General features: G+C 43.3%; 1 protein-coding gene across 1 annotated transcript in view; it reads right to left on the minus strand.

The window, feature by feature from the left end:
• Positions 1-16,041, minus strand: part of PCNX2 (pecanex 2) — a 300,170-nt gene that overhangs the window by 154,085 nt on the left and 130,044 nt on the right. Inside the window, exons 16-17 of the mRNA XM_078434220.2 lie at positions 11,592-11,701; positions 10,203-10,299 (exon numbers count right to left, since the gene is read on the minus strand). Coding sequence (XP_078290346.1) covers positions 10,203-10,299; positions 11,592-11,701 — 207 coding nt within the window. The remainder of the gene's footprint in view (positions 1-10,202; positions 10,300-11,591; positions 11,702-16,041) is intronic.

Raw genomic sequence — 16,041 nt, forward strand, 5'->3', positions numbered from 1 at the left:
GATTTTAAACAAAAGTGACAATGTGAAAAAACACCTTTCCTCTAAATGAGGGGAAGGATAATTCTTTCCACAAATGGAATGGGGAAAAAACAGAAAACAAAACAAAACAAAAAAACACCTTGACATTTACTTCACATCACACATAAAACCTAAGTCAACGTGCATTATAAACGTAACAAACTGTTACATTTCTCAAAGAAGACATAAGAGGAAATCTTAGTGACCTTGGGTTTAGCAAAGCTTTCCCAAACAAAACACTGAAAAGTGGAACTTTAAAGGGAAAAAAAGTTATTCAGTTGGAGTTCATGAACATTTAAACCAGCTGTTCTTCAAAATACATTGTTATAAAATGAAAAGGCAAGCCAAGACTGAGAAAAGTAGTTGCAAAGCACAAACTGCATCTGTAATACATAAAAGCTTCACAAACCAATAGCAAGAAGCCAAACAATTCCCCCATCCCCCTCCCAGCTGCAAACCGGCAAAGTTTGGAGCAGACTCTTCAGCAAAGGCAATGGCAAATGGTGATTATTGAGCTTTTCAAGCTAGTGCTAATTAATGAAACCACAGACCACTGTGTTAATACTGGTGAAAGTAACATTAGCAAAAGAAAAAGAAAAGGTTCCCTCTTTCCCTACAGCCACCAAAAACCAGATACTATGCTGCTCCAAAAATTTTATTCCTGAAAATATACTTTTCCTTAGAAATTTTTATACATGTGCCTTTACAAAGAGTATGAAATGCAGCAGATTTTTTAAAAATTTTTTTATGTTTATTTATTTTTGAGAGGGACACACACACACACACACACACACACACACACACACACACACACAGAGTGTGAGCAGGGGAGGGGCAGAGGGAGAGGGAGACACAGAATCTGAAACAGGCTCCAGGCTCTGAGCTGTCAGCACAGAGCCGGATGTGGGGCTTGAACTCACAAACTGCAAGATCATGACCTGAGCTGAAGTCGGACACTTAACTGACTGAGCCACCCAGGTACCCCGAAATGCAGCAGATTTTTATAAACATATTTGTTCAGTGACACAACGCTACTTACTAATACACAACTATAATTCTTACAAGCACCACTGTTTCATGGGTGTCTTTAAATGCAGTACAGTGCAGCAAACGTGAAAATATTATTTTTGAAAAGGAATCCTGAAAACACCTAGTCATCAGAGATTGTTGTTGTCTCCTATGAAAGTAGCCTGAAACACTGTAAAAAGTTTTTAATTTTGGGTTTCTTACTAAATAATTTTTGCTCATTTAAATACACATTATACAGGGCGCCTGGGTAGATCAGCTGGTTAAGTGTCAGACTTTGGCTAAGGTCATGATCTCAGAGTTCGGGGGTTCGAGCTCTGTGTCGGGCTCTGTGCTGACAGCTCAGAGCCTGGAGCCTGCTTCAGATTCTGTGTCTCCCTCTCTTTTTGCACCTCCCCACTCGTGCTCTGTTTCTCTCTCTCTCTCTCTCTCTCTCAAAAACAAATAAACATTAATTTTTTAAATAAACAAATAAAAATTAGAGTATAAAACATCTGAGAAAAATACAAATTTAGAAGGTCTCTGCAAATTTTTAGTATTAATTAACATTTCCATTATAGGATAACATAATATTGCAGCACTCTAGGACACAGAGAAGAAAGGGAATAGATCATTCGTGATCACTGCATCCTGACACTAACAATATTAGCATTTTTATGCTTTCTGGTTCAGTATTTTTGCCTGCGAATGCTGAGGCACGGTTCTAGCTGTAATCATGATGTATATTATGATTATACATCATACATATACATATATGCATCATACGTATTACCTATGCATAGCTTATGAAGATCTAATCTTAGTGTGCATATAATTTTTTATCTTTTTCAACTGTACTTTCTTTTGTAAGCACTACATATATGCATATTATTGTATAGACTTACTAATAGCCACGTACCAGTGAAGTAATTTTCCGTCTTGTGATGACCCATACACGTACACATACAAACAGTGCCATAGTGGAAACTTAAAACATTAAATTCATGACTGAAAGGGAATATGCTGTATTTAGTGCAAGCATTCCCCGACTGTTAGGCTCTGGGTTATCTTCCATTTTTTACCATGATGAATTATGCTGCAGTCATGATCTTGATGTACCTAAATCTTTTTTTCATATTTTGAATTCATCCTTTAGACCACCTCTGATAAATCGACTTATTATATTATAGGTGATGAATTTTAGAATTCTTGATAAATTATGCTTTTCCAGATGATTGTAATAATTTACACAAGTACAATGTCTAAGAAATCTCATCTTGTTCCAGTTGGCAATATCATTAATTTATCCTGTGCTGATTGAGTGGACAAAAAAAAAAACAAAAAAACAAAAAAACAAAACAAAACAAAAAACAAAAAAAAAAAACAAAACAACTCTCTTACTTTAATCTGTATTTCTTTCTTTATAAGAAGGGTAAATATGGTCCTCACAATTACTTCGAAATATTTTGTCCCTAAAGTGAAATACATATATTGATATCATTTGCTTATAGAGTTTTAACAATTAAAGTGTGAGTTGTTGGTAGAAGAAAGATATTTAACTTTTATCAAATTTGTATTGAATATTTTACCAAATTATTTAATTTTATTATCTTTAAATTAATTAATTAAATTAATTAAACATATAGAAGTATAAAAGTTTTATGGACTCACATCTGTGTGTGTGTGTATGTGTGTGCGTTTTATTTATTTTCATTTTATAGATTCCAAGTCTGGAAAATCATCCCCTTTCTAGAATTTGAATAAATGTTTGATTTTATTTCATACCTTTTTTGGAAAATTTCTTTTACATTTTTAAAATTGTGATCCAGGAATACAAAAAAGTGCATAAAATAAATATAATTTAAAAAATAATTATAAAAGGCGCCTGGATGGCTCAGTTGGTTGAGTGTCCAACTCTTGGTTTCAGCTCAAGTCATGATCTCATGGTTCGTGGGATCGAGCCCTGGGTCAGGCTCCTTGCTAAAAGTGCAGAGCCTGCTTGGGATTCTCTCTCCCTCTCTCTCTCTCTGCCTCTCCCTTGCTCTCTCTCTCTCAAAATAAGTAATTAAACTTAAAGATAGATAGATAGATAGATAGATAGATAGATAGATAGAAGATAGATAAAAAATAATTATAAAGTAAGCATCTCAGTTACTACCAACTGGTTCAAGAAATCTAGCATTTCTAGTCCCAAGAAATCCCTTTATGCGGCTCTCTGATCACAAACCTTTCTATCCCCTCTTGGGGTTCCGCATTAACTATCCTGACTCCAGTGAAAATAAGTTTCTTGCTTTTTAAACAAGAATGATTTTGCTACTTGCATATGTAATTGTTTGTCTATTTTTACCCAATGGATGGCACTATACGAGACATCTTTGTGTCTTGCCTCCTTTGCTCCACATTACATGGTCAAGACTCACCCGTGCCATTGCATATGGCTCCAGTAAGATCTGTTCTGCTGCACGCTAGTCATTGCACTGTTGGTAGAATTTCTAGTGGCTTCCCTTGAGGGCTCTTATGAATTATTGCTAAAAGGAACAATCTTACGTGTGTGTTCTGGTATAAATGTGCAAGATTTGCTCCGGGATAAAAATCTAAGAGTAAAATTGCTGGCTGTAGTATATATGCATCTTCAACCTTATAATCCCAAACTGTTTCCAAAATATACACAGTAATTCACACCCCCACCAGCAGTTCATAAGAGTTCCCTTGCTCTACACTTAACACTGTGGGAACTTTTAATTTTTTGTCAGTCTAGCAAGTGTGAAATGGTAACACAGTGTGGTTTTAGTGTGGAGGTTCCTGATTATTAATTAGCTTACATACATATTCATGTTTTGGGCTATTTTTATTTCCTCTCTTGTGAAGCGCATGTGCAAGCCTTTTGGCCATTTTTTTTTTTAATGTTTATTCATTTTTGAAAGACAGAGAGAGACAGAGCACAAGCAGGAGTGGAGTGGAGACAGAGGGAGACAAAGAATCTGAAGCAGACTCCAGGCTCCGCACTGTCAGCACAGAGCCCAACACCGGGCTCGAACTCACAAACCGCGAGATCATGACCCGAGCCGAAGTCGGAGGCTTAACTGACTGAGCCACCCAGGTGCCGCCTTTTTGGCCATTTTTAATTGACATATCTGGCTTTCTTGTTGATTTATAGTAATTGTGTATTCGTCTCTACACTGGTGCTTTATCTACTATACACATTTTAAACATTATTTCCCATTCTGTGGCTTATTTTTTTAAGTCTTCTTTTTGGGCATTATTTGATAAATCAAGGGTCATAATTTTAGTAAACTTCAATTTTTTGTTGTTTTCGTTTGAAAAATTCTTCCCTACCCTGGAGGTACCATAAAGATAATTTCCTCTATTATGATTCTAAGCACTCTCAGGTTTTGTCATCTCCTATTTAGGCTTATAACCCTTCTGGAACTGACTTTTAAGCAGAGCATCACAGAGGAGGCCCGTTCTATTTTGTTACTTATGAAGAGCCATTTTTTCTTTCGTCATTCTGTTCCTCCCTCTGTAGTGAGTAGGAAGTTACACACTGTGTTTCTACTCCTTCAGCAGTTACACCGAACATTCCAATAAGCATACTTCACTTACCAGTCTTAATCAGGATCTTTATTTGCCTCCGGGACATTACGAGGAATTTTTAAGTCTTGGAGTCCATGTCTCCTTCCATCCAGAGTTTTATGTTACCCTTGTGTGGTTTTGCACGGCTCATGTTTGCTTAAATTTACCAGTGTATCTGCCACTTTTTTTTTCTCCTTGTTCTCTCTTGCGAATTAGACTTTCTGTCTGAGACCATCTGAAGAACATCACTCAGAACTACATTTAGCGAAAGCCTCTCGGCTTCTGTTTATGTAAAATATTTTTATTTTGTCCCTGGTTCTTTAATGATATTTTCACTGGGAGCACCGGCACAGAGCCTGCTTGGGATTCTTTCTCTCTCTCCCTCTCTTTCTGCCCCACCTGTGCTCACGCTGTCTCACTCTCTCTCTCTAAATAAATAAACAAACATTAAAAAAAAAAATTAAAGATCTTTTCACTGGGCATAGAATTCTACCCTGGCAGATACTTTCTTTCCAGAACATTGAATACATCAAACTTCTGGCTACTATGATGGGTTTTGATAAGGGAGCTTTCCATTCATCATTCACTTGAATGTAATCCATTCTTTTGTTTAACTGCTTTAAGATGGTCTGTGTCTTTGATATCTGCACTTTCACTAAGGTTTGTCCTGTGTGGATTCTCTCTTCCTTGTTTTACCCTGCATGTGATTCACTGGCACTCTTGAGTCCCTAGATCAGTGTCTTTCATCAATTCCGGCAAATTTTCAGATATCATCTCATCAGACATTGATTAGGCTCCAGTCTCTCTCTCCCATTTTTCTGGAATTCTGATTACATGTATGTTAGATCCTCTTAGTCTGTGTCACCTATCTTTGTCTTTCTGTTGTATTTCCTAATTTTTTGTCTATTAGTGTTGCATCCTGGGTACTTTCTTCTGTCTTGTAGTTCACTAATTCTCTCATCAGAGGTGTCTAATCTCGTGTGTGTGTGTGTGTGTGTTTACTTCAACTGCTTCATTTTTTCCCATTTTTTGTTTGTTCATTTAGGAAGGTCTATTTGGGTTTTTTTCAAACATGCTGGATCATTTTAGTATTTTCTATTGTCTGTAAGTTTTACCTCTTATTCCTTTAAACACATTAAGTAGTTTTAAAATGTGTCTGGTAGTTCAAGTGCTTCAAGTACTTGAAGACCTGTTTCTGCTGGTTCCTTGTTTCCTTGTGTAGTTTTTACATTTTTTTAGCGAGAGCTGCTCATTTCCCTTAGAAAAACGGGTTGGGGAACACGTGGAGACCTAGGAGGAAAGGATCCTCTAGAGAGGATGTGTGTTTCATTTTGCCATGAGGTGTTCTTGGTTGGGGGCCGCTTCAAATTCACTCCATAAATTTAGGGGTTAGGGGTGTCAGAATGTGGACTGAAAGCCCACAGCGGAGCGGACTACAACATCGCAGGGATCCAGGGCCATTGTGTTCAGCACCGAGGCCAGTACCTTGCAGTCTCCAGGCACTGCGGAGGATGCAACTGATTCCTTCTGGTTCACCCTCCCACTGAGGGTGGGTGACTCAGTGTGGGTCCCCACTGCACACCCACGTTGGCAGTCTTGGGCTTTCTTTTCTCTTCCCCGCCGTTTGAGGGCTGAACACTGAGGCTCACGATCTCCCCTGGTTGGGCAGGTGCTCTTGAGGCAAAAGCAGTTTCCTGCTCTGCTTCCTCCAGGTCTCCCTGTTCACTCAGACTTTGACTTGATAATTCCTTATCTTTTGTCACTTTTTTTCCACATACAAGAAGGACTTTTTTTTTTGTATTTTGTTCAGAATTTTCAGTTTTAATCAGCAGAGAGTTTGGCTATAATAAGTCAGCCTGCCATAACTTGCCAAATGGAAAAGTCTCGTTTGATCTTTTTCTTTCTGGTGAGGGATCAGCACATAAAATCCCTTTTTATCCCTCCCACTGCTAAACAATTACCTCAGCACCATACACTGATTAATCAATTCTTGATTGTGACATGTAATTTTCACATAATACATTCCTATAAATAATTTGTCTCCTTTCTGTGTTTTACTGATTCACTAATCCCATTCTCCACTCTTGGATCAGTCTCATTTTTTTTTCTTCCGATTACTCAATCTTTATAATATATTCTTAAATCCCAAAGTGCTAAGTTCCTCTTTCTTATTCTTCTTTTTTCAGATTTTTTAAAGCTATTATTAATGGCTATTCTTCTAAGTGAATCTTAGAATCATTTCCCCAAGTTGTGAATATAATTCCTCTGGAACTGTTTTGAACTATATTAAACCTATAAATTTATTAGGAAGAATTGGCATTTAATAAATATCGACCTTCCTATCCAAAATCAGGTTATGTCTATTTATCACCACTTATTCAGAAGCTCATTTGCATTTTAATAGACTGCTGTGGTTTTCTTTGCTTCTGACATTACTTGGTAAAATCTTTCCTATTATCAATTCATGTATTTTGTTGCCATTGTGAGTGGGATTATGGTCTCATTATATTTTCTAAAGTTATTTCTGATGTGTTAGAATGCTCTTGTTTTTCTAAGTTTCTTTGTCTCTAGGGGTATTTGTGAATTCTTATACTGATCATGATCGATATTTAAAAACTTTGCTGTGCACCTAAATGTATACAGTAATGCAATCTACTTTTTTTTTTCTTTTAGGACTTAACACAAGCCAGAACTTCCAAAACAATATTCAATAATATTAAGGTTTTGGCTCCCTATTTTAATGTTGATTCCATGCATATTTAACTAATTAATATATTGGGGCTTAGTACACTGAATATTTAAAATCCATTGTGACATCTTATGTAGTACTTCATGCTCCAACCCTAAAAAAGAAGCTGAAGAACGCCTCATCCCGGGGCACTGGATGGCTCAGCTGGTTAAGCTTCCGGCTCTTGATTTTGGCTCAGGTCAAGACCTCACAGTTCATGAGCATGAACCCCATGTCAGGCTCTAATCTCTCCCACTCCCTCTGCCCCTCCACCACTCATTCTTCCTCTCTCTCTCTCAAAAATAAATAATAAAATAAATAATTTTTTTTAAAAAGCGCTGGTTCCAAACTACACACACAGTAAATATAGACAGCATGGTGCCAGAGAAACCTAATGATACAACCAGTGGTTACAAAGAAGTTGTTTGAATTGCACAAATAAGAATGAGGTAGTCGTTTGTTTTGTTGGTGGTCTATTTTTTGTTTCTAGGAACTGAGAAAAATAGATACAATGGAAGTAGCATATCTGAATGGGTGAAGAGTATACGGATTGAGGAGGATGAGTGAGGATAGAAACAGAAAGACCAAGGGGCGCCTGGGCGCAGCTCAGTCAGCTGAGCGTCTGACTTCGGCTCAGGTCATGATCTCGTGGTTCGTGAGTTCGAGTCCCACATCAGGCTCTGTGCTGACAGCTCAGAGCCTGGAGCCTGCCTCAGATTCTGTGTCTCCTTCTCTCTGCCCCTCCCCTGCTCATGCTCTGTCTCTCGCTCAAAAACAAATAAACATAAAAAAAAAAAACTTAAAGAAAGAAATAGACCAAGCTCATGAGGCAGAGGGATAAGAAGAAACTAAACCAGGAGTGGAAAGTTCACATTGTTACTAACTGAGTGCATAGCTGGCAATGATCATATGGAAATGTGGAAGCCCACTGATGGAGCTCTAGGTATCTCTAGTTCTCGATCAATGTCCCTGGAAGACCAGTCTGTGGGGACAGCCTTGTAAACATGCAGATCCCCAGGCCCTGGCACAGGCCAAATGAATCGGAATAGGAGGAAGGGCTGGAAACCTGATCTAAGGAGGCTCCTTAGGGACTTCTCATACACAGTGAAATTTAAGAAAAGAGGGAGCGAAAAAGAGAGAGCCGGACAGACACAGAGAAATAAAATCAGAGACAAGGAGAGAAATCTCGCACTTGCACTAGGGCACAAAAGGTTTTATATACCAAACTCTAAAATCTAAATGTGGTAGTCCTATTAAAATATTCTCCTTAGACCAGAAGACTTTTCAGAGAGAACACAGGTCACATTAAATCACCTACAGGTTATGTGCGCTTCACTATACAGAGCGTTTCAAAGTGTATGAAAACTGGGGAAGGCAACTCCTAGCCCATCACATCTAAGGAGATGCTGTCAGCCTCTGCCAAGCAACCTTCTTGGTGGATTTCTTCATTGTCCATATGTTATTTTCAAGGCAACAAATCAGAAAGCATCCTCATGATTCCATGAAATCAGGGAACATTTGGGGAGAACAGTTTTTCTCAGATACCTATAGGAAACCTTTGGGGGAGACATCGGGCCATTCCAGGACTTTTATGGCAACTGACCTAGGAATGTCAAGTTTGACCCTGTAAACCTCCTGGGGTAGATGTCAGAGATCAGGTTGCTGATGCGATGTTTCAGTGTCAATGTGTTCCTCCCTTTTTAGCTGCCATCCTATCGGCCCCAGCTGCTTTACCTCCTGCCCTGCTTGTAAACATACCTCTGCTTGTCAAATTCATGAACCACATCCTTAGTCACAGTGACTGTGCTTTGGGTCCTCAATGTGTTGGCTTGAACTGCACCCACACTCAAAGGCACAGGGGGCTAGGTGTGAAGTTTTTAAATGTTATTGTGTTGCCCGAGTCCTGCACTTGACTTGTCTTGAAATTGCGGATTGCAATTGAATCTCATCTAAATTCAACGGCAGTTATCAGCATCAGGCGCTTGGCACCGTGGAGGCCAAGACAAATGAGACGCATCTCCTGGCTGGAGGAGCCTGCAATCAATGGGTCATTTGCCGCTTTTCCATTGATCCGTCGTTCCTCAAAAACATAGGAAAGGCATGACTTCCAGCCAGCAGATCTCCCCAAGCTCAACACTCGAATGGGAGATTACACAACAAATGAGCATTGCTTTTGAAAGCGGTAACGTTTGGAAGATGATACCAAAGACGCTACCCCTCCTCAGATGATGTTTGAAACCACCCCAAGCCATTTTCCCGGCGAACAGAAAAGAGCATCCTTCTTCTAAAGTCTCTGTGTTCTGTTCTTCCTTCTTTACCTCTTTCCTTCTCCCCTCACACGCTCCATCCCATAGAGTCGCTCCCCTTTCCAACACCCCAGATGTAAGTCTTAAAACCCAAGGGCTCCTCACAAGGGCTGTGCAAGTGTCAACCCTGAACGTGGGAAGCGCACTCTGAGCTCAGCGCGAGGCTGAGGCCAGTAGGTGTGGAGAGGACTGTGTGGAGCCCATTAGGAACCAGCTTGGCAGATGAGCTTTTATTTGTGTGCAGCCGGCCTGCTGCCTGGCGCCAGCAGGGGGCAGCATTGACCGAACTCATTTCATTCAAAGAGCCGAGCAAACTGCCATCAGCTGAGGACCAATGGAGTGACCGTGGCATATATAGCATCTGCCTTCGAGAGGCTGTCGAAGGTCCACACCTGCCAGGTGGCTCAACAGTCCATGTGCCAACTGTAGACCAAGACAAGGCACCTCTCTCTGCACCGGTGACTGTCATTCCCGCCTAGCCAGGGCCCCGCTGAGAACCTGAGCTTCGCCAGCACGTGCCAGGCCGTGTTAAGCAAAATCCTCATGTACATTATGCAACACAAATATCTCACCACCGAGCCTTTCATCTTCTTGGGAAGAGGGTCGGCGGCCAACTCTTCCAGGTTCTGATGTAGAAATTTAGGAAGCAATCTACAATGAATGAAGGACCTGGAAACGAACAAACGCACAGGTTATACTCTTTAAAGTATGTGCCTGTCACAACGTTCCAGGTAAACAGCCTCACCTGAGACCTCTCACTCCCAAATGACCAAAGCAAGGGCTCGCTCCTTTGATTAATTCATAATAAAGAGGAAGAGGCGTGTATTCAGGTGATCGCAAATCTAATGTTTTGATTCTCAGATTCCGTCCTAATTAAAGGAGTCAAGGACCTCAAGAGGAATGGGCAGCTGATTGCCAACAGCGAAGCTCACAGAGCTTCTCTGTATCAGCCCATCGGGGCTTCCTCCGCACATAAAAATGGCAGCAAAACTCAACACTTCAGTAAAATACTTGACGTGAAAAACTGCACAAACCACATGTAACTTTTGCCCATTTCCCGCGTCTTTTATTTTGCTGCATGTGGCAGCCTAAAACAATGGTTTCTCTGGCCCCCACACAGTTATGGTCAAAATCTGTACATTTGGAAAAATGACATGAGATGATTGCTATCTGAAACTCTGGCATCCCAGGAAGTGTTTCTACTTCCCAAGTGCAAATTTATCAAAGATTTAAAAGACACAATTAGAGGTGCCTGGGTGGCTCAGTCAGTGAAGCATCTGACTCTTGATTTCAGCTCAGGTATTGATCTCACGATTCATGAGTTTGAGTCCCGCATCGGTCTCTGTGCTGACAGTGTGGAACCTGCTTGGGATTCTCTGTCCCTCTCTCTCTCCACCCCTCCCCTGCATACTCTCTCTCTCCCCCAAATAAATTTTTTTAAAAAATAATAATAAAAGGCACAATTAAAGAGAAGGTAGGAAAGTATATTTCAAGTGACTAAGATTACTATTAAATATATTTTAAAATGTGGGCACAGCCCTGTTTGGAACAAAAAAAAAACAGAACAAACTGCAAACCTTGCAGAGATGCCCATCAAGTCTCCACAGGGTAACCACCTAGCGATTCTGCTTCACGGGCCCGGAAAGGGTCCTTGTTGAGGTGGGAGCTGCCCACACAATTCACCCAAGGGAAAGTCAAAAGCAGCACTTGGGAGCTAACAGCCCTGTGTCCCTGGCGCTGTGCGTTTTACTCCAAAAGCAAGAGCAGAGGTTAAATGTTCGCTAAAAGTTGGTGCTTGATTTCCATTAGTGTTTGGCCGGTCCTGCACCTCTCCTGTCCTCGCCGGGTGGTTGGCTGCGTGAACAGCACAGGAGTCCAGCCACCATGCGGGCCATGGCCCTCTCGCCCCTGTGACAAGGCGAGGGCCACGGGAACCAGGCACAGCGGTGCGTGTTACTCACAGGAGCACTGAGGGGTCACTGCTCTGCCGGCTCAGATGGTAGGAAAGCGCGACCAGGAGGCCACAAAAGGCTGAAAACAGCGCTGGGATGTGCTGAGTGCTCCACGGTTCCTGAGGAAAAGACATCAGATGCCAAGTCATTCCAAGGAGTGATGCAAAAATCAACTCGCTCTCTATAGAACACGGAGGCACGCATCCCCACGGTCCAGACAGACGGGCACGGTGTCCCGGGATCGTCACCGGCACCTGATGGCCAACATGGAAACCAACTCCGGTTCTGACACATGCCAGGGCAGGAGTGGGGGCGTCTCAAACTACGTGTACATGTTTATGAGAGTATATTTTGTTCATCTTTCCTGAGAATATTTACTCAATCTCTCCTGAAATTTAGGACTTAGAAGATGAACGTTAATCATGTGTTGCCTCTTCTGAATTCATTTCTAATGATAATGACAAGAACTGTATTTCCTAGTGTTTATGTAACCGATGGTGTAAAAGGAACAAGACAGGGAAACACGCCTTAAGAGATCAACTAGTGGACTGAATGACAAACTAAAGACAGTCCTCCTCGAGAAAGAGAAGAAAATGGTTTTAAACGAAAGGAGCCAGGTAGTCAGGTTTGATGTGATAGAAACACAGACACCAGTAATCAATACACTGTCCTCAGGGTGGAAGAAAAGAGCATAGGCCTTATGTGTTCCCACTGTGAGCGGAGTGGGGACCCGGGACCCAGCTCTCTTTCCGCCCATCCCTGGCACCCTCTCCAACACAAACATACACAAAGAAACCTTCAGCCTTTCAGGGACCACTGACAGAATCTACCGGTGCCTTCCAAAAGCTGAATCGAGACCCAGACTGCAATGCTTTTCTCTCAAGACACTGATCCTTTTTAACTCAACAAGGCTGTGTTGATCATTGTGCGTAAAATAAAATACACAAACGAATGATTCAGCTGTGTTCCTTTCCTATCTGGGACAGCTGAGATGTGAAGGCCAAGCTATCGCCTGGCCCTTGGTGGAGGGAGCGGTTTCGAGTCCATAGGCCTCGCCTTCCTGGAAGTTAAGCTGCACTGCTTCGTCTCCACCCATAGTGAGGGTCTAGAAGCATCTGGAAGGGAAATGAAGACAGCAACCCTGGGGGAGCCGCTGAGCCGCAGCTGGACAGGCCGGAGGCGACGCTGACCGGTTCCTCCCCCGCAAGCCTCGCGGACCAGCGCCTCTGTGAGGCTCTGACTTTCCCAGCGTCCTGAAGGCACCGAGGCAGCTTCCCTGATTCCCTGCAGATGCCCACCCCACTGACTTGCCCTGCCCGGAAGCCCGGGACCTCTGTTCCTCACTGCTCCCTCTGGAGTTTCCTTTCCGCAAAGCCCTGATTCCTGTGTCCGAGGGAGGGTGGCACTGCCTGGGTCCTAACGCCAGCCCCGCCCTCGCACCCACAGAGTCCCCTGACTGCACTACATCCCCTAGATGGAGGAAAGGCATCCTCTCCTTCCGCTGTCTCCTTCCACCGTGCCTATAGAAATGCTTCTGCTGACATCTTAAAAAATAAAAAAAAAGCCCCCCCCCTCCACTATCTCTATCCCCTCCGTCAGCGCACCCCGGCCTCGCAAGGGACCCGTTAGCTTCCTCCACGTGGGGCACCTCCCCTGGGGGCAGCAGGTTTGCACAGGGTGGGATTCCAGCTGGGCGAACCTAGCTTTGAACCCCAGCGCTGCCACACGTGAGCTGTGACGCCTTGGCTGAGTTACTCAACATCTTTGAGCGCTGGGTTCGTTTCCTCTTCTTTAGAAAAGGAAAAGAATACAAACTCAAGGGTGGCTGCAAAGGGTACGCGTCTGCGCCCTGGGCCATTTTTTAAAGCTTTTGACACAAGAGGGTTCAATGCAGCCCCTACTTGGTGACTGACACCCAGCGCCCTGAGCCAGAAAGCTGGCTATCCTGAGAGATGCTTCCTCTCCACGGTCCCCAGTCAGCTGATTTTCACATCGTCCAACACCTGCCCAGGCCTCCCTTCCTTTCCTGACATCCCACTGGGTAAGCCTCTGCTGTCTCTCTCCTTCCAGCTCTACTGCTGATAGCTTCATAATGGGGGGATCAAACACCCCACTCCACAGACCCCCTCCCCCACTCCACAGACCCCACAATGTGTCTTCCACATAACAAGAAAATCATCCTCCTCACCTAAAAGAGCACATCACACTATGGCCTTCACTCAGTATTTTTCAATGATTCCTCATTGCCTAATAAATCTACTCCACAGGAGGCTACATAAGCCAATTAGGATCTGACCCTAGCCCATGTTTGCAGCCTCGTTCCTCCCATTTAGAAGATGCACAGCAGCGAAGTCATAAAGCTATGTTGCCTCCTTCCAGATGCCTTCACACACAGGGCTCCGTCTGTACAAAGGGCTCTCGTGCTCTGACCCTACTCCACTCTCCTCTACCTGGCAAACTCCTACTCATGCTTCAGCACCCAGTATAACAAGTCCCACCTGCTTGGTGCTGCCTCCCTGCTTCCCAGGCAGACTGGAGCCCTCCTCTGTGTATCAAAAACACCTTTAAATACTTCTACGTCAACACTTAAGATATCTCACTTCTGTTATTTGTGGCCATGGGTAGGACTCGCTCCCTCATCTCAGAGCCACTGAATACAGTTATGCTTAGAGCAGACTCCGAGGGGGGTGGCCTTTCATCTCTAGTTCCCCCATTCTGGGCACAAATGTCAGCACATCAATGGATCTGTGAGTGAGGGACTGCAAGGTTTCAGTTTTCATGATTACATCGGCCCCTCTTCTATGACCTGTGTGGGAAAGAATCTTCAGCAAGAAAAGAGGGTGAAGAAATTAAGTAGCTTCGATCAAATGTGGACCTGGCAGTAAAGTGCCACCGGCATGATTGGACTAGCGGAGAAAAGGGGATTCTTTGACCTTATCGCTCATTTTTCCTTCAAACAGCGGCCCCAGTGACAGAAAAGTTATTCTGAAGTTTGAGAGTTTTCTTCTTCCCTAAGAGTCCACCCATGAAACATTCATCGGCTCCCCACCCCCCCACTATGTGCCAGGCATCGAGGCGCACGCTCGTGAGGAGGACAGACACGAGGCCCCGGGGAGGGAGAATCCTGCGGTAAGGTGGGACAGGCAACTTGACAGCGAGGGGCCAGGTACTCACAGAGCAGGAAGCAGAGGCTCCCGGGAGTCAAGGGAGGGGCTTTTAATTGCACAGAAGAAACACAGGAGAACGTGGTCCCTTCCCTGCAGAGCCTTCTGGACAGGCCAAGCTCTCGGCTTTTTGGGTACCTGTGTGTGTACTCCACGTGTCCTCCTCGGCTCCCTGCTCTGGCTGCCCACCTGGGGCTTTATATTCGGCTGTCACCAAAACCAACAACAAAAAGTTTTCCGAAAGGGAAAAACCTGCTAAATTCCGTTTCCTTCCATTGATTCCTCTGCACTTGCCTATGCTATGTATTTCATTCACAATTTTGTGACGGTACAGGCATTCCTTTTACATGCAGCCCATAAAAAATGCTGGGGGAAAGAAACACTCTGAGAAGGATTTAGTAGCCATGACCATGGAAATAATCGTCACTGCATGGAACAGAGGAAAGGTCAAGGGACAAGCAAGCACTGGAGGGATGATGCCAGCTCATCACTTCCTGGAAGACGTGATTCTGCGGACTTCTCCACGGCTCAGCTTCCTCCTCTGTGAAAGGTGACAATGTCCCCTGTAATGACCTGATCTGAAACAGCCTTGCTCACTGCCAAGGGGTATGTCAATGTTAGTTTCTAAGTAACTGGAAAAGAAGGAGCACCCGTGACGGATGGTCTTCACAGACAATTAAATCTGGACGAAATCTATTTAAACAATTAAGTTTACCTACTTTATCTGCCCCCTACCCCTTACCTAATCTCATTTGTTCTGTACTTAATTAAATCTCTCCAGTGCAAACATAAAAGGTCAGTATAAGGGACCCTCCCTTTTCACCCGCTGAAACAGCAATTGGTACAAAAGCAAGTGGAAGGTTAAAATATCAAATCAGAAACAGTGGCGTAGGAGGTAAGCCATGTCCCCGTTCCTTCTACGTCCCAGCATTTGTCCCAGTCTGTGATTGTGCATCTGTGTAAGTGACTGTTTGATTGCCCTCTGATCCCCCCACTGGGCCTGGCCCATTGACAGCAGGAACTCATCTGCTTTAGCCCAGCATGTTCTGAGCACCTTGTGCAGGCCCCTGGCCCTGAAAGACATTTAATAAATATGTGTAGAACCAATACACTGTATCTGAGCAACTGTTGCTTCCTTACTATGTAATGCTGACCGAAGGAGGGGAACGACACAGATCTTTTTAGGTACCTACAAGTACACGGGAGGTCCCTCTTCTGCAGGGCACAACAGTCACTGAAAGCATGGACTCTGGCATCGGGCTGCCACTTTGGTCCTAACTGTGCTGATTATTTAC

Source organism: Panthera onca, chromosome D2, assembly GCF_046562875.1.
Source record: "Panthera onca isolate mPanOnc1 chromosome D2, mPanOnc1 haplotype 2, whole genome shotgun sequence".
In the NCBI taxonomy this organism is placed as follows: domain Eukaryota; kingdom Metazoa; phylum Chordata; class Mammalia; order Carnivora; family Felidae; genus Panthera; species Panthera onca.